This window comes from Lissotriton helveticus, chromosome 7 (assembly GCF_964261635.1).
Source record: "Lissotriton helveticus chromosome 7, aLisHel1.1, whole genome shotgun sequence".
NCBI lineage: Eukaryota > Metazoa > Chordata > Amphibia > Caudata > Salamandridae > Lissotriton > Lissotriton helveticus.
Genome location: NC_136068.1, coordinates 1,477,245,110 through 1,477,268,836, shown reverse-complemented (window position 1 = coordinate 1,477,268,836; position 23,727 = coordinate 1,477,245,110). Strand labels below are relative to the sequence as shown.

The 23,727-nt window shown below is 48.3% G+C and overlaps 1 protein-coding gene across 3 annotated transcripts in view; it reads right to left on the bottom strand.

Moving 5' to 3' along the window:
* Nucleotides 1-3,379: 3,379 nt before the first annotated feature.
* Nucleotides 3,380-23,727, bottom strand: part of LOC144770392 (transmembrane protein 11, mitochondrial-like) — a 90,902-nt gene continuing 70,554 nt past the window's right edge. For all 3 annotated transcript variants that reach the window (XM_078654873.1, XM_078654874.1, XM_078654875.1), the window contains exon 2: nt 3,380-5,376. In XM_078654873.1, coding sequence (XP_078510999.1) covers nt 4,860-5,376 — 517 coding nt within the window. In that variant the 3' untranslated portion in view covers nt 3,380-4,859. The remainder of the gene's footprint in view (nt 5,377-23,727) is intronic.

Here is a 23,727-nt window from a genome sequence, read left to right as displayed (position 1 = left end):
TTTTACCTTGTTGAAGGATCTATGCCTGGCTAGCACTTCCTGGGTATAGTCTGGGAAGATCATGAGGGTGTGATCTTCTAATTGAAGGGGGGCTATGCAGACAAGCTGACCTTAGGATGGAGTCTTTGAAATTCAGGAGGCAGTCGATGATGGGGCAAGGTTGCATTCCTGGTTGCCTGGTAGACTTTGCGCCCTTCTGTTTCAAAAATTGGGGTTAGGTTATTTACCTTCACTGTAAAGGTCAGCAACTCTCCTCGCCTTCAGAGTTTTCCCCTCTTCTGGATCGCAGCTCTCCAGTGGATGGGGATTGGCTTCCAGACATGGGTAGTATTTGGGTGTGGCTGCCAGGACCGGGGACCCACAGGTGGCAGTGAACGCCCCTCCCCTCACTTGGTCGTTCTTTTCACTGTGGGCGCACTCACTGGGAATCGGCCCCCATCTTGGTAGTAGTCTTGGGCCATTTGTCTGCTACCAGAGCACTGTCCTCCCCCGAGGGGCATGCAGCAGGGCGCTGCGGTTCCAGACACCTTTTGCTGATGGTTAGTGTTCGCCGTGACTTGGAGGGTTGCAGGGAAATGCCAGAGTCGATCATCAGCCAGAGACAATGTGCCTTATGTCTTCTTGCTTCAGCGGCGCAGCCACGCCCCAAGTTTTCACTAGTTCTTGTAAGTCTGTTGTCAGATGCACATCTCCAAAGGGTGGTCAGTCTGTTTGTATCTTTCTCTGCCTCTTCCTAAAAAGGTTGTTGTTGTTGCAGAGGAAAAGCCTGGTTGGAGATCCTTTCTCCAGGCCTTGTTTACCAGAGGAATCAGAAGAGGGGTCATCTGAAAAGGTAATACACGTGTGCTTTGATCTAGCTTGGTAATCAGGTAGTGCATGTTGTGCTTCAGACCTTGAATATAAATACTCTTTAAGTAGCGATAACTGTTTCAGTGTTGACGTTTTTATCTTTTTCCACTTGACTGAATTTTTTGTAAAATCTTTGAAGTCACTGATTATTTTTCTCATAATATTTTGCCTTCAGTAAAAGCTTTGTTGTCTTTGATTTCCTGTTCTAACTGGAGAATCTCTTATAGCTGTTTTTTTACACAGACGTTGGGCTGTGACAATAGCTAAGACCATCCAGTCGTGGAAGAAAATAGTTTTTCTTACAGATCATGAAATTAACTGTCTTGATGAATATACGTTGCTAAAACTAGGTATATGTATATATTTGGTTTTGTTTAGAGTAGTATATTGGAGGCCAAACCTCCCCCGATTTTAAGGACCCTACCAGTATCAGTTCTTTAACATGAGGTGAAATCTTAGTAGACCTCACCCCACCCCACAAATATAGATACAGATGCACTGTGATTTCCAGGTATGTAATTAGTAGTTGTCATCGAAACTGAAACATATGTTGGATTATACAATAGTTAATATTGAAATTCAACACTAGATCGTGGGACAGTGTGCAAACTGGATGTTACTTTGAGAGCTAACTGATATTCCACAGACAAGGTTTGGACATCATCATCCTGGTACTTCACAGTTTAACAGCATTCTAAAAAGAAGGGCCACTAGCAGTCCCATATCAGTTGGAATATGAACCAAGGAAACAGGAAAAATAACACTTAATATAGCAAACGAAACTACTGCTCAGTATGTGGTCTGTTTAAATTGTACTGCATTGTGGCAGACTATCATACACCGGGGAACACAAACTATCCAGGAGTGGAATCCTCTTTCAAAATGTTACCCGACTAAATAAATAGATGATGCACCCGAGGGATCTTGCATGCAGTGGTCATCGTTTAAAATGAACGCATTGATGGCAAAACAAGCTTGAGGATACTGGAAGTGATATTGATAGCTTGCAATAATGTTACAGAAAAAAAATGAACTGAATAGGATTATTTCTTGCATTTATCCTTCTACACCCACTTCAAGTCTGAAACATTGCTTAAAAAAGCACTAATCTGAGCAGGGAGTTGCGCAAACCCTAAAATGGCAGCTTTTTCCTGCAGCTTTTTTTGAGGGCTTCAGCCTTTAAATTTCCAGCAATTTATGGGTCATGACAAGGCCGCAAAGTGAAATACTGTGAAGGAATCCAGTGCAGAAACCTGGAAAAGGTTCGGATATGAAACAACTGCAGAAATCGTTGCTAATGTTTGGGCGCTGCCATAGAATTGAGAATTATGGAGGTGCTTATGGTGGCCACAGAAAGATAGATTCACCAAGGAGGGAAGGTGCTAGAACCTTCCTGGGTAAGCTTGGGAATGAAATACAGAGAAAACTACAAAGAGTTTGTGCGCCAAGGATCAGTCAAGGCCTGAAGCTAATATATAGTTAGTGAGGGGGCAGGGGATGCTGACTTGTAAAAATAATAGCCAGGTTGTTCTCCTTTTAGGTTTGTTCCTGTATCACTACAAAGGCCCTCACTACAAGTTACCAAGAGTATATTCCCCATCCCCCTTCCCAGGGAAGACCACGTCAGCAGCTAAGTTTTCCAATGTCTCAAAGGTGGAGGATTACAAGGTCCTCAAACCAGACCCGATAATTCCAAGCCTGGAGACATCGCACCCAGAAACAGTGGGGCCAATTTACAAGAACTGGCGCATCTCTGCATATTAGCAGAGATGCGTCAGCTAAATTGCGTGACGGAAAAATGCCTTGCACCACCATGGATGCGTTGCATTTACAATGCAGCGCACCGTGGCGCAAGGATAGACAGATGTGTGATGCATCTTTTGGCGGAAAGGCAGCGCATTGCTGGAGTTGTGTCATAAGCACGACGCAACCCCCACAATGGTCACGAATGCCTATTCCCATCATGCTGCTTCACTCCTTACGCCTGCTTCCAGCAGGCGCAAGGTTTTGACACAGTGGCGTGGTAAAAGTGACTCCGTGAAATCTGGTAGATTTCACAGACTCACTTTTACAAGGCTTCCTTTCTATGGTACACCCACCATGCATACATTATACCCGACGCAGGTCTAATGTAGCGCAAGGCTTTAAAACGTGAGGCATCTCCCTAGATGCGTCACGTTGTAAATATGTTGCATCGTGGCACATTGCTTATGACACCGCTGCGTCATAGATGTAACACAGCGGCGGTGTAAAGTTGTAGCAAGGGGCTTGTAAATCTGCCCCAGAGTTTTTATGGTGATGTACGTCTAGGTACTTTTTAATTTGGTGCAGTAGGCTCTTTCTCCCTAAAATCACTAAAGAAGAAAAAAGAAAATTTGCATTCTCATAATTGTTCAAAAATATTTTGACCACAAGTGTAAAGAGCCTTCAAATGTGTTGCATGAACCTCTTCCATAAACAGCAATCTAGAAACTCAGAAATCAGTAAGGTTCTCACAAAAGTAAAGTTAAAAAAGAATGTAAAAAGTGTGTATTTATCGATGTCTTTCTTTATGAAGAATAGTATAACTGAAGGTTTGCAAAGGAAAAATTCAACAATTTCTATAATGAAATACCAGCTAAGATGTAGAGATGGTTCCAAAAAAGGGGCGACTTCAATATCTTGCCAGAAAAACCTTCAAAAATATATATGGCCACTTCATATTATCACAATAAGTATTGGTTTGGTCAACAAGCTACGGGAGAATGTGGGGAAGCAGCACGTTGTCTCGGATCAGAGAAGTGAACAGTATTGTTATAGTCATACAGCAAACCCCTTACATACAACCAAGGGAAAAAGATTGTACATGTTTCAGCAAGATGTGTTTTGCCAGAGATTAACTGAAAGCAAATTAACAGAAATTGTGGGTGATCAGGGTCAGGATACAAAACACCTTGACACAACCACCTGGAGTTGAGAATTATGTCACTTTTTCACAGAATAATGTTTCAATTTCAAGTCTTAATTTATGAGAAAATTCTCACTAGCCAGTGTTCCCAAAGATTAGGGGACATTGAGATCGTAAGTGCAGCAAATATTTTTTAATTAAGTACGAAACTGCAGATACTCCATCCCTTCTATAATACTGTCTAACCCCCAAGTCAAAGGCATATTTTACGTTAATTCAAGGTCTAAAAAAATGAAAGGTGCACTACACAATCTTCTCTTCAGGAGATGTTCCACTTACTTAACTGATGGGCTGACAAAAATGAAATAGAGATCTTTAGGTGTCCTTAATCTGGAATATGGACACCATTCAACAGTACAATATGGTCGCATAGGATGGGGCAGTGTGGCAAGATGCTTTTGCTAGGGTTGTGCTTGATCCTGAGTAACAAAGAATACCTCCTCCCTTAAATCTGCTAAGTACTATCCTCCAATTCATTCCATTTACAATAGGTGCCCAAGTATTAAAATATTTGAGCAGAGTGGTATTGTGACAGAAATGTATTTCACGGGAAGGGCCAGGTGACAGTTTGGAATAATTATTTTAGAGAAACATCTTTTCTTCTGCTGTGACTTTGTTTTACTTCCACAGGAAGCAAATAGGATGGCATCCAAGAAGATGTTCTAAACTGAATGGGCAATCTGTAATTCAAAAACACTGAATTTGAGATAAGTATCAGATGACTGTCACTTCAAAGACTTATCATTCTAATGCATTTTATAGATTGTGTTCTATGCACAGGGAGACTGCAGCATTGACCTTGATGGAATGTAGAAAAGACCTCTAAATCAGTTTCTCAATAATACTGTTGATTTCTCATCTTTTTTGTACATCCTTCTTTTAAAGAGGGCAAGTTCAATTTGCAAGAACAAACTATGTGCTAGTTTGTCATTTAAGATGTCTATACAACTTGAGCTTCTAAAAGGACTTCGGCTTTGTCACTTTCAGATCTCTCTGGCACTGGTCATCTCCTTTGGCATAGTTAATCTATTTAAAGGTGCAATATCAGTTCTGTCTGTGAACCTCAGTCTGTGCAAAGTTCAAACAGCTTCTGGGCACAGTACACAAGGGCTGTCATAGCAATGACATTGTGCAATCGCTTACGCTGTGTGTCATCTCTACGCACCAGAATTACTGGTGAAGTAGTCCTCAGGGCTCCTGGGGGAATGCGGGCTAGTTGCCGTCCACTTCGGTCTACCTGGTACTTGCAGCATGGATCAAACTGCCATGAGACCCCATATAGAGCAGCACATGCCACACTAACTGCCCCAGCAGGCAGACCCAGGTAGTGAGAGACGTCAGCTGGCAGGCCCAATGGAGAGAGGAGACAGATGGCACCAGTCAGCATGGAGGTACGGTGCAAGCAGTTCCCCACAGCAATCCATCGAGCAGTTTCATCGCCTAAACGGGCTGGCTCAATCACAATGTAGCGATACTGCTGCTCCAATGCCGCTTCCAGTTGTGCCTCAAACTCTGCTTGCGTGAAGTCCCCATCATATATTTCATGGATCACAAAAAAATCCATGGGTGGCACTTGAGCCCTATAAGCAAAGAGGAAAGAGATGTTATCAGCACATGTACCTTATCCCAAAGAGTCCGTGTTTAGGGTGCATCTGTCCTTACGTCAGAGAGTGCGAGTCAATTAAGCATACCCACTGGGGAAAGATTACAAAAACGGTCAAATCAATTGGACAGCACAATAAATGACTTGGGAGCAAAACAGCCGAAAGGAAAAAGCAGCCAGAGGAAAGAGAACAGATACAGGTCATGCATTTTTCATAAACATATGCATATTATGATTTTAGGACATTATTTAGATCTGGCTCGATACTGCCTAGGTGCCTGCCTTAGCCTATGTAATGAAAAAATAGATTTAAAAAGTCGTTTGGGCAGTGGTGACGGGGGTGAGGGAAGTGGTTAAGAAGTTGGCTCCACACCCACGTTGATCATCATGTCACAAACATTTGATTTAGCAGTTGTATTAGACGGACTATAAAGTAACATCATTGCTCATAGCAGACACGTTAACACACATCCTGTGTCAAATAAAGTAGGAAAGGGCTTTGCCAACCGTAACTCCTTGGCAAATATAACAAACGGATTTTAACAATGTGAATCTGACAAGTACAGTAGGTTAGACTTTTAAATTGTAATCTCCGACACATGCTATAGGAGGAGGTTTTACATTGTCAACGCCATAGTTGGATCTTTACATTACTTAACACAGGCCTTCTTACACAGATCTTTAGTTAAGTAGGGACTAGAGAGGTCTGGTTTTCATTGTGCACATCTGTAATTCTATGCAGCATTCTCTACTCCTAATATGCAGCCTCATGTAAACAGTGTATGTAGTGGACTGCGGGTAATGCTATAAAAAACAGCTGAGAAGCTGTGGTGTGCTACTGGCCGCTTTCCCAAGGGAGATTGTGTTATGCAGTGTTCTATGGGGTGGGGTCTATGCTGTGGTATGCTAGTTTGTCTAGAGCGAGAGTGATTCTACACTGCATGCAAGAGTATGTTCGCTTCGGCATATGCACAGTATAGTGAACCTGTCTGGTGATAAACTAGCTACTTCTGACAACCTCACTGTACCAAACATGTCCTTGTATAAAGGGACCCTTTGCTGCACATATGCTCTATGTGTGCGTGCATGATGGGACACTGGTGTGAAGTCGGGGTTGGTACACTGGAAACTGTATTCGCAAGGGAGAGGAACTGCTGCAGAACTGTTGATTGAAGTGTTTTCAAACGCTAATGATATTGTGGAGATGGGGCTGACACACTGTTCAATGGCGTGAATTGTGTGTGGTGACATCAGTAAACACATCCGGATTTTCCATATGATGTGGGATTTGGGGTAAATATTTTAATGCTTAAATAGAAGCAAAGACAAGAAAATATTTAACATTTCAAAAAGAAAAGTTTTCTTTTTATTCTGGACTGTGTTGGAGAAAACACACTGAAGCAAGAAACAACAGGTCTACAGGGAATGTACGCTTAGTCTGCCTGACTGAGGGAGGATATAAGGACTCCAGAAGCTTAGCAGAACCCATGAGTACGGATTTGTTGAGGGAAGTGTGAAAACAGGGGTTTAGTGCTTATTCAGACACTATGGGTGGCGACATTATCATGTATAGAAGAAGTTGGCAAAGTTAAAAGCACAACTTTTTTCTCTGGGAGAAAATAAAGAATTAAGTGCATATGAGATAGCTGTAAGGAAGGTAGACATCAACTATAAGAAGAGGAATGGGATAGCAGAAAAGCACACGTTTTAGACACATGCAGCATGCTGGTTACTCAGTGGATAGTTATGTTGCAGCAATGAGGGAATTGGCTGTAAGTTTCACGATAAAACTGTAGACCAAATAACGAACATTAAAAAAGCACAAGAGAAGTTGCTGTTGACCTGGGGCCTAGTTTTAGAAAAGACAATAGACCGAGTCGATTAGCAGAAAGACACATTAGGAATTATAGGATTGGAGGGAGGGGGCAGAGTTTGCCTGGCTCCAAGATGGCCACAAGGTAGCAGAGCTCCACAAGCCCAGCAACAATCCTGCAGAATCCTGCTTCCCAATAGGGGATACCTCACCCTATGGTCACTTAGCAGGCTCTCCCAACGTGCCTGCAGAACCTGGCGAGGTGTTTTTTGTTCAGTTTGCTCATCAGTGGCCAATATCCGAGGCAGCGTCGGGACAGACAGGGAACCCTGCGCGGAGAGCACAATTCGCGGAGTGGCTGCCTGGTGGGTGCCTGCGCAGCCTAGCCTGGGCGCTTCTTGTACAGTCCCTCAACAGCATCAGGAGAGGCTGGCTCCCCCCTCTACGGAGCAGACACCGAAGTCCTCTTATCCCCGACAGCAGAGGGAGGACCGCGCATCCCGGAAGAGGCACAGCCTTCTGTGCGCTGCAGCCCACCAGGGGGCTCTGGGGCCTCTCCCACGCCCACTCAAAGACTGGCACAACTGGGCCTTGCGGCAGTGAGTGGCTTAAGAGCAGTGGGGAGGGGCCGGGGCGGCTGCCGCGGCCAGGGACCAGATAACCGATGAGAGCGGTGAGGTGAGAGAAGAGCCGCCGGGGCCTGGGGTGCTGTGTGGCCTACTATGCTTCATTTACGCGCTACCGGGTCCTCAAGTGTGGCACATTCAGGCCCCGAAGACATGTAAAGAGCTGCATAGCATTAATTAAAGCAACAAGGATTATAACTCCGGGCCTCGTAGGGCAAGCAAACACAGGGAGGATAATAGAATCTGCCTCATGCCTTCCCAGGCATTTAATATATTGTGCGAGGGAGAGCCCGGACTGCAGCCTGATCCGATTGGAGGGGGTGCTGAAGTGGTGACTGAACCGCACGGAGGTGCCGTGGTGGGCCTCGGAACATGGTGGGCCTTTGAGTTTCCTGCCTGCATTTAGCAGCTTAGTAAAAACGTCATACCACTCAGGCAGTGGGTGAATGGTCACAGCGGGACCCTTCAAGGATAGTCAGCCAGACTGTGGGCTGCCCCGCTAGTGCCCCCCCTCCCCTGCTGAGATTGGTCCCCTTTAACTGAATATCAATAACAGCTGCCACTGAAGTGCACTGGGGAGCCGGAAGATCAATGCAATCCGGATGGAACGGTCGCATCTTGGCTGTGACTTCTCACGATCAACCTGGCGGCCCAACTGCCCCTTACTGAGAGCAGCCTTCGCTCTGTATACATCTGGACTGCACAGTCCCTGCTACCATAGGGGAATAGTTGCATCTGAACGTATCACCTCACATGCAACCTTGTCACTCAACGCCACCATACTGAAAGCAGCCAGCAACATGCTGTAGGGTGTCAGTCTGTATGCATCAGAACTGCAAATCATTGCAGTCTAGTGAGTACAATCGAATTTGAGCGATCTGCCTCACGCCCAACCTTTCTGCCCGACTTATCATTGAAAGCAGCCAGCAGCACAAAGTATTGACAATGGACAGAATTGAAAAATCACATTCTAAACTGCAATTTGAACAGAAAAAAACACCCAGACACCAAGATGCTGAAAGAAAACCATGGCAGAATCTTGATCGGAGGCTGGAGACTCACCAGGGGACACAGATCTGAAGCAAATTCTGGCTGCCATGCAACACAGCCTGAACAAAAAAGACAGGAAAATCAACATACTTTCAAACCGTATGGATAGAATGTCTGAATGGCTTGACAAGCATATGGAGCACCTGGACGCAGTCGAGCAAAGGGTGTCTGATGCGGAGGATGCTCTAAGAGTAGGCTCACAAGCACAAATCAAAACTGAGAAGCTTCTGCAGAGTGTCAAAGCCAAGCCGGAGGACTTGGAGGTGCGCTCACGGTGCAATAATATTTGCATAGTTGGGATATCAGAATCCACAAATATTACAAACATGGAGCAATATGTGGAACAATTTTTGGCCACGCTATTAGGCTGGGAGAATTTTTCAAACATGTTTGTGGTGACGCGCGTACATAGTCATTGGCACAGAGACCAGCCCGGGGCACACCACCGCGTCCCATCATTGCAAAGCTCCTTAATTACAGGGACCGGGATATTACCCTCCGTAGAGCCAGAGAATCACAGGAACTGTGGCACGAATATCACCATCTACCCACAGCAAGTGCAGGAAGCCCGATGTTTATTTGCTCCAGTGAAGAGGAAGTTGCATGAGTTGCGCTTAGACTATAATATGTTGTACCCTGCAAAGCTCAGTGTGATGGCAGAGGGGACAGCGCACATCTTTTCAGATCCTAAGCAGGTACTGCACTTCATAAAAAAGCTTGATGGCGTATCACATAAGAAAGGCTCCCCTAACCCACAACTGGGCATGTGTCAAAGCATGAAGATTAGTACAGCAGCTGGCACTATTAAAGGGTACAGAAAGAAACAGAACTAAATAAGTACTAGGTGGCAGAAATCAAATTACATATGGCATGCATAGTTGGTGAGATGAAAGTGCCACAGCGAGCTCTTGAGAAAGGACATGGTTATCATTAGCTCAGAATAGGGCAACCATATGGGAAAGTAGAACTGAACTCCTGGTAAATATGTGACTTTAGAACAAAAAAGTGAAATAGTGGGAGTATCAGCAGAGGGGTGGCCTAGGGTGGACCTCCCCCACTTCCTACTGGTGCTGGACCCTATCTTACTGGTGCGAGACCCTAAGATAGGGTCCAGCACCAGTAAGAAGTGGGGGAGGTCCACCATATGCCACCCCTCCGCTGATACTCCAACTATTTCACTTTTTTGTTATTAAGTCGTATATTTAGCAGGAGTTCAGAAATAGTATGACACTAAATAGACTACGGGTGGAATGCTGTCATCCTAAAGTAATGCAGGAAGCATTTTCTTGTATACACTAAAAGGTAAGGCCGGGTTGCAGAGTTTTCCGACGCCTGCAACATCCGCCCTGGAGTGTGATCCAGATTGGGTCAGTAATGATCTCGTCGTTGAATGTTTTAATTGAAGGTTTGCTGAAGCAGGGTAAAATAGCCGATTATGCAAAGTTTGGGGCTGCATAGCGTGGGAGGGGGGATTGTGGGTGATGGTGACAAAAGTGGTTTATGTTTTGGCACAGTAGCCAGTTACTTGGCTGCACATCCTGAAGAGCACATGGCCACATAGCAAGAGATACTTGAGGGATGGCCAAAACAGAAGACGTGTAATGGTGTACAGGTCCTGACCTGGAATGTAGAGGATTAAATGAGCATAGGAAAAACGGAAAGTTATAGCATACTTAACACGGCATACGGTCGATCTAGCACTGCTTCAAGAGACTCACCTTTTCCCCAATAGCAACATAGGTAGGGGGGAGGTTTTAATTGCATACTAAACCCAGAAAAAGATGGCTCAAAAGGTCCTCCTCGCCACCCAGCTGCGGCAGGAGATAGCGGACCAATTAGGCCTCATTGACGTCAGGAGTTATCGTTCCCCAGATATTGCAGGATTCACTCATTACTCAGAAAGTTACGATACAAATACTCAAATAGATTATTGGTTGATCTCCAGGAGCCTGTACCCACTGATTGCTGCCTGCGACCCACTGCTTAGAACATATACCGATCACTCGCCGGTTATGTTAAACAGACTTTTGTGCGGGGAAGGCCTTCCTCTGGAGATTCCCCCCATATTCCCTGATGGACCCGGTTTTTAAGTCAGAAATTATACATTTGATAGAAGCGTTTATCGAAACAAATATAGGTTCAGAAGACAGCTTTGCCCCGGGTGGGAGACATTTAAGGTCTATGTCAGGGGCATGACAATATCCAAACACGCGGGGGTGCTCCGGGCATTAAGAGACAGGTTATCAAGCATTGAGCAAGAGATAGCATGCCTAGAACAAGCCCATCATCGAACGGGGGATACAAAACTCCTAGAAGACATTAAAAAGGTTCTAGAGGAATACCATGATACCGCGGATGGAGAGGTGAAACACCTGGGTAAGTACGCTTCAGCCAGAGTCTACAAGGAGGGAGAACACCCAGGGACTATGCTAGCAAGACTTATACAACCTAAAAGAGAGGCAGCAACGATTTTAGAAGTAACTGACTAGGCCAGAGACAAACTTACCACCCCCAATGCGGTTGCCAACAGGTTCCATTCCAAATTATATTCCAGTAAAACTACTGCTGACAATGAGGCAATCTGACATTATTTAGAGCACACACAAATGACATGGCTCACCAATGCACATAGGGAACATCTTATGGCACCTCTTCATCCTAGTGAAATCTTAAAATGATGCGTACAGGTAGCGCCCCAGGAACAGACAGCCTCAAAGTCACGTTCTATAAAGCCTTTCAGGAATTACTCATCCCTCACTTAATGACCCCGTATGAGGAGATGGATCAGAAAGGGGAGATGCCTCCCACCATGAGGGAGGCACTGATCATTACAATCTTAAAGCCTGGTAAGCCCCCAGATGCCTGCTCTTCATGTAGACCTTTGTCACTTTTAAAAGTAGACACTTAGATTTTTGCCAAAATTCTGGCGAACTGCCTGTCCCCTCTAATTCCCACTGTAGTAAAACCCGAACAGGCTGGCTTTGTCCCTGGACGAAACATTACTTATAAGCTTCACACTACATTTGGAACCATTTAAAGGATCGACACAGCAGTCAAAACCGCTGCAGTGTTCCTTGATGCCGAAAAGGCATTTGATTCAGTGGAGTGGGCATTCATGAAGTGAGTACAGAATACAGTGGGGGATGTGTTCCTTTGACTGGTCACAGTGCTTCACACTGCACCGTGGGCAAGAGTGCGGGTGGGCAGCGCCGTCAATAGCCCCACAGTTATTTCACGAGGAACCCACCAGGGGTTTCCACTATCCCCATTGCTATACGCACTAGTAGCAGAACCACTCCTGAGTGCATTGTGGGACTACCATGGGCCCAGGGCAGTGCGATATCCGATTAACAGTGTTGCCATATGCTGACAACACCTTGCTAAATGCTTGAGAGAAAAACAGTCCTGTTCTTTCAGAAGTTACATAATTTGGGCAGGTGTTGGACTCCAAATTAATTGATCGAAATCCATCATTTTCCCTGTAACTCCTTGCACTACCCAGATACAGCTTGACTTTCCCAAGCAATGGTCCACATACTCAATACGCTATTTGGGAGTTAAAATTCACACAGACCGTGGCATAGTGCTTACGGAGAATTTTGGGAAGGCACTCTCTAAATTCGAGGACGACATAGATCGATGGTCAAACTGCCTCTCTCGCTATTGCGGCGCATCTCCATAATGAAAATTGTTGTTCTTCCTAAATTCCCTTTTCCATTCCTAAATATACCCATGACACTCCCAGGTCACATATTAACCACACTGGGACCGCTAATGATTAGGCTAGCATGGGCTGGCAACCAGCCGAGGGTTAAGTGGGAGACGTTGAGGTTACCCTTGATACCCTGTCTCCCTCAGTGTTAACATCACGGCTGAGGGAGATAGGGGTTGAGGGGCCGGCACTTAGTCTGCTTTCCTCCTTTCTTGGCCAGAGGGAACAGAGAATTAAGCTGGGGGAGTTTCTATCTCCATCCCTCCCTGTGCGTTGTGGGGTCCCTCAGGGGTCGGCATTAAGTCCGACCCTCTTTAACATCTATGTGACCCCACTCGCCAGGCTTATTAGATCTTTTGGGATGGAGGTAGTCTCCTATGCCGACGACACACAGATAATGATGTCTCTCGCCCATCCGGTCATCTCGGCTGCCTCCAATTTTAGACACTGTATGGAGGCAGTGGCTCAATGGATGATCTGCAATTCATTGAAGCTTAATGGCGAGAAGACCGAAATTCTGGTGTTCGGAGGCAAGGAGGACTTTTGGTCAGCGGAATGGTGGCCTTCATCTCTCGGAGTGTGCCCTATACCCACCGTCCTGGCTAAGAACCTAGGAGTTATGATTGACCCTCATCTAGGGCTGGGACAGCAAGTAAGCAGGACCATCTCTACTTGCTGGGGCATAATAAACATCTTGAGGAAAATAAAACATTATCTGTCCCCCCCAGCAAGAAAGCAAATAGTACTTGCACTGATAGGCTCAAGGCTGGATTACTGCAATGCCCTATATCTTGGCATTAACAAAAGTCACATCACGCGACTTCAAATGGTGCAGAATGCGGCCGCGAAGTTTGTATTAGATCTGCCCAGGCGGGCCTCTGCTACGGCTGCTAGAAAAGCACTGCATTGGCTCCCAATAGAAGCCAGGATTTCGTTCAAGTCCCTCTGCTTGATCTATGGGGCCCTGGCCTCAAATAGGTCAGGAGGCATAAGGGATCTGCTAAAAATGTATACCCCCTCCAGATCCCTGCGCTCGGCCAATAAAGCCCTGCTATCTGTCCCCCGTGTCCGTAGGGCTAGGTGGGGTGGCAGAGCCTTTTCAACCCTGGCCCCAAGGCTGTGGAACTCTCTGCCTTCTGACATTAAAACCCTTCCTTCAAAGCAGGCCTTCAGAAAGGCACTCAAGACATGGCTTTTTGCCAGTGCATATCCTTAGCTTGGTTTCTGCCTTTTTTGATCTTATTTTGTTAGGCGCCTTGATGCCTACGGGCTTAGTTGCGCGGTATAAATTTCATTTCATTTCATTCTTTCATTTCACCTTACTCAATTTCAATTTCAAAAGCTTTATTCGATTTGTACATCAAATCATACAAGCAGAAAGATACATGGTTTAAAATATTTAAATTTATCATACTAACATTTATAAGAAAAGGGAGTAGGGAGATGTGCAGAGGCTGGGATGCAACAATTAAAAATACTCTTGCCAATTTAAAGCAACATACTATTACAGAAATACAAGGCATTCATAAATGAACAGACAGGAAAACAGTAAGGTTTACTCAATAGGCCTTTCCTGGCAACTGTACATAACAATTTAAATAATCATAATATACTGTGGATATCAACCAATAAAATAATACCTTAATTACAAAAATTGATAAAAACTTGAATACATATATATATACAGACAGGAATGAAAAAAATAATAGCAGCATAATACAATTCCTGGCAGCTGTATAACATAGGTACAGACAGGTAAGTATATAAAAAATGTTATAGTACAATACTTTTCCTGGCAGCTGTACACTTCAGAATAAAAGTAGCCAGAAAAAAACAAATTTCCTCATTCTCTAATGAAGATAAAAGTGTCAGTGCAGTTTCTGTAGTACGAATATTATATTTAATAAAAATCGGTTTAAGGTATTTTAATCTGAAGAAATGAAAGAATTTGCAAAAAAGTAAAAAGTGGCAACTACTCTGGCGGGAAATACTGTCACACGGGCAGGGTATCTCTGAACTGGTTCTTATATTTGGGAATGCAACCAGATGGTGAACAATACCCAGTCTGACACGCGTTAAGACATACTGATGAGAGGGACGGGTCACATACATAAGATAGCGTTGGAACCCCGAAGTTAAGTTCAGATTTTTATAAAGTTTCACGGTAATTAGATTGCTAGAAACTTTATCTCGCTCTGCCTTTCGGAAGTTTAGAAACGTTGTCTTAATTTCCTTTTTTGAGATAGAGACAACTCCTTCAGGCTCTCGGAACACATCGATATTAAAAAGGAGGAGATACCAATAGTGGATGTATCTCAACCACTGAATGCGTAAAGAGTGGTCCAAGCCTATACAATCAAGAATAATATCCTGAGTAAATCGAGTCTCTGGCTCAGCCCAAATAGAACGCCACAATAAGAGTGGCCGGACTGCTGCTAAGTCAGATATAAACTCGACCCCAACCTCTTCATGGATCAGTTGTATGGAGGCAGAAGGGGGAACACACAACAACCTCCTTAACAAGCATTTGCAATGCAATAGGTCTCGCAGCATTCAAGTTTGAGTTATTGGCATTGTATATGACAATGTGTTGCATGAATTCTTTTCCAAACTCTGTATTGGCTGGTGGTGTTTGTGCCCGGTGAAAGCGTGCACTGACGGATGGTGGTGTTTGTGCCCGGTGAAAGCGTGCACGAACAACTTATGGCGTCTGTGCCTGGTGAAAGTGTGCACTGACGGCTGGTGGTGTTTGTGCCTGGTGAAAGGGTGCACTGGTGGCTGGTGGTGTTTGTGCCCGGTGAAAGCGTGCACTGACGGCTGTTGGTGTTTGTGCCTGGTGAAAGGGTGCACTGGCGGCTGTTGGTGTTTGTGCCCGGTGAAAGCGTGCACTGACGGCTGGTGGTGTTTGTGCCTGGTGAAAGCGTGCACTGATGACTTATGGTGTCTGTGCCTGTTGAAAGTGTGTACTGACGGCCGGTGGTGGGTATGCCTGATGAAACCATGTACTGATGGCTAGTGGTGTGTGTGTGCCTGTTGAAAGTGTGCACTGATGGCTGATGGTGTGTGTGCATGGTGGAAAAGCGTGCACTGACATGTTTAGAAGTAAAGTGCGCCATACTGCGATTGCTACAATAGTTAATTGTGGATGTGCTAACCATTGATGCGTGCACTGATGGCTGGTGGTGTGTGTGTGCTTGTAGAAAATGTGCACTGATGGCTAATGGTGTGTGTGCCTGGTGGAAGTGTGCACTGCCAGCTAGTGGCGTGTGTGCCCGGTGAAAGCGTGCATTGACGGCTGATGGGGTGTGCCTGGTGAAAGTGTGCACTGACGGTTGGTGGTGTGTGTGTGCGCCTGGTGAAAGCGTGCACCGACGTCTGGTTCTGTGTGCGTGTGGTGGAAGCGTGCATTGATCGCTGGTGTTGTTTAAATAGCAACATACTTGGGTCCAGCATATAGAGCACTCTTTTTAAACAGGCATTAAGAGTGAGACAGCACACAATGATCCAATGGTAATTACTAGTTGAAGGCAAATCGCATATAGAACATTAGGAACACTGCAATTCTTTACATTGATTCAGACGGTCCTTGCTGCATTCAGGACATTATCAAAAATCAGTCTGTTTCGTGAGAAGTAATACCTTACATCCTAAACAGCTGTTTTAACAGAATGTTCCCGACTTTAAAAAGAGAGATGACTAAAACATTGGCAGGGAGGCAGCATCCTGAATTTAGGTTGTATGAATGTTACTTTATTGTTTGACTGAAAGAAAAAAGCTCAACTATAATAAACTCCTAGCCAACGCTGCAACACCATTCTGCCAGCTAAGCAAGCCGAGTAAGAAGGGATGTGCGGACTTCACCCGAAGGTGTCAGAGCGAATTCACAATAGAAACAGAACTGATACATGAGAACATTACTAGTGAACAAAATACAAAGGCAAACGTTACATTACATGAGGCAAAAGTGACAATGATAACAAACCGTGCCTTACACAGTGTGTAAGGCACTTTTTGTTATCTTAGTCTAAGCCCGCCTGATTCTATGAAATGGCGGCGGGACGCGGGACAGGCCTTTATCCTTTTCTTTCACTTTCCGTTCCGCACTTCCGCCGCCGCGTATGCGCGTGCCGCGTGCGTGGGGGGCGTGGGCAGCAGGGCTGGCTGCTGCTGAGTGGTGGTGAGCAATGCCAGGCAGCCCCAGGGCACGCACAACATCATGCGGGCCAATAAGCAGTAAGCCCCTGTGCGTGGCATATGGGGCGCGGCAGGCGGCGCGCATAGCCAAAGAAGAAGACAAGAGAAGAACAACGAAAACTACGAACTTAACTGCCTTCCAAGTCCAAGACAAAGCAGCCAGGCGGCCAGGCCCGCCCACGCTGAGCTGCCCTGTCCGATTTCCGAATCCGAGTCCGAAGACCAAAGTAAGTCACTCAGAGTCTGTCACTCCGTCTCCGTCACCGACCGGCGGGGCAGGGCTGCTGCTGGCTGCCTGCCTCCAGGCCTGCTGCGTGCACTAATTAGTTGCTTTCCTGTCGCGCATTTGCCTGCTTCTTATTTATGTCCCAACTTGTCACTCGTGTTTGTCCCTCCTATAGAACATGCTTTCTCGCTTCTGTACTTCTTTGCTCCCGGGGCCGCACTCAGTGTTGCTCTCTGTTCTTGCCTGTGTGCCGCTTCCCTCCATATTGGGTTCGCCCTTGCACTCAACCAGCCCCCCAACCCCTGTTGCTTCCTCGCCTGCTCCATTTGCCCTCGGCTGCTGCTGAAGCAAGCAAGCAGGCAAGCCTATATTATAATAGTTACAGTGCGCAACGCACGCCAGGGACGGATGGTAACGGGCCCCGGCCTATAAACATTAATTATGGTGCCGTGGTGCGCACGCCCTACCGGCCTGGCCTGAGCCTTTTTAAAATTAATTAAATAGTTGGTAGTGGTACGCACTGGAGCCGGGCCGGGTCTTCATAATTAAAATGGTGCACGGGAGTGGCGGCGCGCAGAGTAGTGCTATTTTTATTTTGTATAGTGGTCATTTTCCTGCAGTTTTGCTCTTTTAGACTACTGTAAATAAAATGCGCTTTTATCAGCCAACGTAACGGTGTTCAATGCATTGGTCTTGTTAAGATGAATAGCTAAAATACTAGATTGTTATTCCATCATGTTTTTAAATGTTCAGCATCACATGCTTACTTTCGTGAGCTTTCTATGTACTTATGACATATGCATCATCGTTATAGTTGCTTCAGTCAAGGAAAAAATGCGTGTCTCTGCATCAGATGTTTGGTGATTAGCAGCTGTCCTAAGCAGGTGTTACAAAAGGAACCTTACATTATTAATCTAGTATGTTTGCACTCCGGAATTTTTCAAGCTAGCTCAGTTGGTTGATGCACCTGTTACAATGATGCAACTGCAACCTAATGGCCACTAGTTTGGAATCAAAGCAAGTTCGGCTCAGCATTTCATCCTTCTCCTGCTGAGAAGATGAGAACCATGCCTCGAAATTGTTTGAACACCTTCTGGGGCCTAATCCATTTTTAAAATAAAACGTGTTCTAGCATCACTTCGTAATGGACATACACAGGTGATATTCACGTGGCTCCTTGCTCGTAGTGGGGAGTAGAATCAGGCCAAGCCCCTCTCCTGTGATAACAAAAACAACACTCGCAGGCAACAAAATACACATAAATGAGAGAGCTGGACCAAAAGCAGCAGAGTGCGGATCATCCTTCTCTTGCTCTGTCAGGGTAAGCTGCTGTCTGCTGAGCTACAAATGGGATCACATCTGAAAAGAACCCACCCGAGAGAGGAAGTGTAAACAAACACAGCGCGGTGTAATTTAGATTGATTATTGCAGTGGATTCTCGTGGATCGAAGCGCTCTCTTGTAGTGGGCTCAGGTGCACCAATTATCCCTAGACACCTGCGACTGACCTCTGTCTTTTGGGGTCATGAGACGATGAGAGAGAGGCAATGTGACCTGTCATCACTCAAAGATCTCTAAGCAGTTGCAAGACCTGGCATCCTTGACGTGTTTTCCTCTGTCTTTTTGCTCTACCACCTGTATTTTTGATGTTATGCTGGACTTCTTTTTTGCTGTTTTATGTACTCCGTACACTTTACCACTGCTAATCAGTGCTCAAGTGCAAATGCTACCTCTGTCATTTTTAATTCTGCTGGGTTCTCCATAATTTGCATATTTGATTTACTGGTAAGTCCCTAGTAAAGTGCACTGTGTGTGCCCAAGGCCTGTAAATCAAATGCATCTAGTGCGCCTGCAGCAGTGATTGTGCCAACCATATAAGCACCCCTGTAAACGTGTCTCCAGCCTACCATTGCAGTGCCTTTGAGTACAGTTTTAAACTGCCAAGTCGACCTGGCAAGTGCAGTCTCTTGCCAGGCCCTAAGCCTCCCTTTTACTACATGTTGGACACCCCTAAGGTAGGCCCAAGACACTCCCAGGGGCAGGGTGCAGTGTATGTTAAAGGTGGGACATGTGTAGGTATGTATTACATGTCATGATAGTGAAATACTGCTAATTTCGTTCTTCACTATTGTCAGGACTAGCTCGCCAATAGGATATTATTGGAGCTGCCTTGTATGTTTGCTGACTGGGAACACATTTTAAACCTAGATTGAGGACAGATTCCTCATCCCTTGTCAATACTTTCGTGGATAAATTGACTACTGTCGATGGTGGGATTTCTATTATTTGTAAAAGTTTCTGCGCGCGGGGCGCTGTAGAGTGCGGGGCGCTGTAGAGTGCGGGGCGCTGCGTTGCACAGTAGAGTGCGGGACGCTGCGGTGCGCTGTAGAGTGCGGGGCGCTGTAGAGTGCGGGGCACTGCGGGGCGCTGTAGAGTGCGGGGCGCTGTAGAGTGCAGGGCGCTGTAGAGTGCGCTGTAGAGTGCGGGGCGCTGTAGAGTGCGGGGCGCTGTAGAGTGCGGGGCGCTGTAGAGTGCGTGGCGCTGTAGAGTGCGTGGCGCTGTAGAGTGCGGGGCGCTGCGGGGCGCTGTAGAGCGCGGGGCGCTGTAGAGTGCATGGCGCTGCGGGGCGCTGAGAGCGTGGTGCGCTGTAGAGTGCGTGCGCTGTAGAGCGCAGGGCGCTGTAGAGTGCGGGGCGCTGTAGAGTATGGGGCGCTGCGGTGCGCTGTAGAGTGCGGTGAGCTGCGGGGCGCTGTAGAGTGCGGGGCGCTGTAGAGTGCGGGGCGCTGTAGAGTGCAGGGCGCTGCGGGGCGCTGTAGAGTGCAGGGCGCTGCGGGGCGCTGTAGAGTGCAGGGCGCTGCGTGGCGCTGTGGAGTGCAGGGCGCTGTAGAATGCGGGGCGCTGTAGAGTGCGGGCGCTGTAGAGTGCGGGGCGCTGTAGAGTGCGGGGCGCAGTGCGTGGCGCTGTGGAGTGCGTGGCGCTGTAGAGTGCGGGGCGCTGTAGAGTGCGGGGCGCTGTAGAGTGCGGGGCGCTGTAGAGTGCGTGGCGCTGTAGAGTGCGGGGCGCTGTAGAGTGCGGGGCGCTGTAGAGTGCGGGGCGCTGTAGAGTGTGGGGCGCTGTAGAGTGTGGGGCGCTGTAGAGTGTGGGGCGCTGTAGAGTGTGGGGCGCTGTAGAGTGTGGGGCGCTGTAGAGTGCGGGGCGCTGTAGAGTGCGGGGCGCTGTAGAGTGCGCTGTAGAGTGCGGTGCGCTGTAGAGTGCGCTGTAGAGTGCGGTGCGCTGTAGAGTGCGGGGCGCTGTAGAGTGCGGGCGCTGTGGGGCGCTGTAGAGTGCAGGGCGCTGCAGAGCGTGGGGCGCTGTAGAGTGCGGGGCGCTGTAGAGTGCTGTAGAGTGCATTGCGCTGTAGAGCGCGTTGCGCTGTAGAGCGCGTTGCGCTGTAGAGTGCGGGGCGCTGTAGAGTATGGGGCGCTGCGGTGCGCTGTAGAGTGCGCTGCGGTGCGCTGCGGGCGCTGTAGAGTGCAGTGCGCTATAGAGCACGGTGTAGAGTGCGGAGCGCTGTAGAGTGTGGAGCGCTGTAGAGTGCGGGGTGCTGTAGAGTGCGGGGCGCTGTAGAGTGCGGGGCGCTGTAGAGTGCGGGGCGCTGTAGAGCGCTGTCGAGTGCGGGGCGCTGTAGAATGCGGGGCGCTGTCGAGTGCGAGGCGCTGTAGAGTGCGGGGCGCTGTAGAGTGCGGGGCGCTGTAGAGTGCGGGGCGCTGTAGAGTGCGGGGCGCTGCGGGGCGCTGCGGGGCGCTGTAGAGTGCGGGGCGCTGTCGAGCCCGGGGCGCTGTAGAGCGCAGGGCGCTGCGGGGCGCTGTAGAGTGCGGGGCGCTGTAGAGTGCGGTGCGCTGTAGAGTGCGGGGCGCTGTAGAGTGCGGGGCGCTGTAGAGTGCGGGGCGCTGTAGAGTGCGGGGCGCTGTAGAGTGCGGGGCGCTGTAGAATGCGGGGCGCTGCGGGGCGCTGTAGAGTGCAGGGCGATGTAGAGTGCGGGGCGCTGTAGAGTGCGTTGCGCTGTAGAGTGTGTTGCGCTGTAGAGCGCGTTGCCCTGTAGAGTGCGGGGCGCTGTAGAGTATGGGGCGCTGTGGTGCGCTGTAGGCTGCGGTGCGGGCGCTGTAGAGTGCAGTGCGCTGTAGAGCGCGCTGTAGAGTGCGGGGCGCTGTAGAGTGCGGGGCGCTGTAGAGTGCGGGGCGCTGTAGAGTGCGGGGCGCTGTAGAGCGCTGTCGAGTGCGGGGCGCTGTAGAATGCGGGGCGCTGTAGAATGCGGGGCGCTGTAGAGTGCGGGGCGCTGTAGAGTGCGGGGCGCTGTAGAGTGCGGGGCGCTGTAGAGTGTGGGGCGCTGTAGAGCACGGGGCGTTGTAGAGCGCGGGGCGCTGTCGAGCCCGGGGCGCTGTAGAGTGCAGGGCGCTGCGGGGCGCTGTAGTGCGTGGGGCGCTGTAGAGCGCGGGGCGCTGTAGAGTGCGGGGTGCTGTAGAGTGCTCCACTCTGCACTCTGAAGCTCCACTCTGAAGCTCCACTCTGAAGCTCCACTCTGAATCTCCACTCTGAATCTCCACTCTGAATCTCCACTCTGAAGCTCCACTCTGAAGCTCCACTCTGAAGCTCCACTCTGAAGCTCCACTCTGAAGCTCCACTCTGAAGCTCCACTCTGAAGCTCCACTCTGAATCTCCACTCTCCACTCTGAAGCTCCACTCTGAAGCTCCACTCTGCACTCTGAAGCTCCACTCTGAAGCTCCACTCTGCACTCTGAAGCTCCACTCTGAAGCTCCACTCTGCACTCTGAAGCTCCACTCTGAAGCTCCACTCTGAAGCTCCACTCTGAAGCTCCACTCTGAAGCTGCACTCTGAAGCTCCACTCTGAAGCTCCACTCTGAAGCTCCACTCTGAAGCTCCACTCTGAAGCTCCACTCTGCACTCTGAAGCTCCACTCTGAAGCTCCACTCTGAAGCTCCACTCTGCACTCTGAAGCTCCACTCTAAAGCTCCACTCTGCACTCTGAAGCTCCACTCTAAAGCTCCACTCTGCACTCTGAAGCTCCACTCTAAAGCTCCACTCTGCACTCTGAAGCTCCACTCTAAAGCTCCACTCTGCACTCTGAAGCTCCACTCTAAAGCTCCACTCTGCACTCTGAAGCTCCACTCTAAAGCTCCACTCTGCACTCTGAAGCTCCACTCTAAAGCTCCACTCTGCACTCTGAAGCTCCACTCTAAAGCTCCACTCTGCACTCTGAAGCTCCACTCTAAAGCTCCACTCTGCACTCTGAAGCTCCACTCTAAAGCTCCACTCTGCACTCTGAAGCTCCACTCTAAAGCTCCACTCTGCACTCTGAAGCTCCACTCTAAAGCTCCACTCCACTCTGAAGCTCCACTCTGCACTCTGAAGCTCCACTCTGAAGCTCCACTCTGAAGCTCCACTCTGAAGCTCCACTCTGAAGCTCCACTCTGAAGCTCCACTCTGAAGCTCCACTCTGAAGCTCCACTCTGAAGCTCCACTCTGCACTCTGAAGCTCCACTCTGAAGCTCCACTCTGAAGCTCCACTCTGAAGCTCCACTCTGAAGCTCCACTCTGCACTCTGAAGCTCCACTCTGAAGCTCCACTCTGCACTCTGAAGCTCCACTCTGAAGCTCCACTCTGCACTCTGAAGCTCCACTCTGAAGCTCCACTCTGAAGCTCCACTCTGCACTCTGAAGCTCCACTCTGAAGCTCCACTCTGAAGCTCCACTCTGAAGCTCCACTCTGAAGCTCCACTCTGAAGCTCCACTCTGAAGCTCCACTCTGAAGCTCCACTCTGAAGCTCCACTCTGAAGCTCCACTCTGCACTCTGAAGCTCCACTCTGAAGCTCCACTCTGCACTCTGAAGCTCCACTCTGAAGCTCCACTCTGCACTCTGAAGCTCCACTCTGAAGCTCCACTCTGAAGCTCCACTCTGCACTCTGAAGCTCCACTCTGAAGCTCCACTCTGCACTCTGAAGCTCCACTCTGAAGCTCCACTCTGCACTCTGAAGCTCCACTCTGCACTCTGAAGCTCCACTCTGAAGCTCCACTCTGAAGCTCCACTCTGAAGCTCCACTCTGAAGCTCCACTCTGAAGCTCCACTCTGAAGCTCCACTCTGAAGCTCCACTCTGAAGCTCCACTCTGAAGCTCCACTCTGAAGCTCCACTCTGAAGCTCCACTCTGCACTCTGAAGCTCCACTCTGAAGCTCCACTCTGAAGCTCCACTCTGAAGCTCCACTCTGAAGCTCCACTCTGAAGCTCCACTCTGAAGCTCCACTCTGAAGCTCCACTCTGAAGCTCCACTCTGAAGCTCCACTCTGAAGCTCCACTCTGAAGCTCCACTCTGAAGCTCCACTCTGAAGCTCCACTCTGAAGCTCCACTCTGAAGCTCCACTCTGCACTCTGAAGCTCCACTCTGAAGCTCCACTCTGCACTCTGAAGCTCCACTCTGAAGCTCCACTCTGCACTCTGAAGCTCCACTCTGAAGCTCCACTCTGAAGCTCCACTCTGCACTCTGAAGCTCCACTCTGAAGCTCCACTCTGAAGCTCCACTCTGCACTCTGAAGCTCCACTCTGAAGCTCCACTCTGCACTCTGAAGCTCCACTCTGCACTCTGAAGCTCCACTCTGAAGCTCCACTCTGAAGCTCCACTCTGAAGCTCCACTCTGAAGCTCCACTCTGAAGC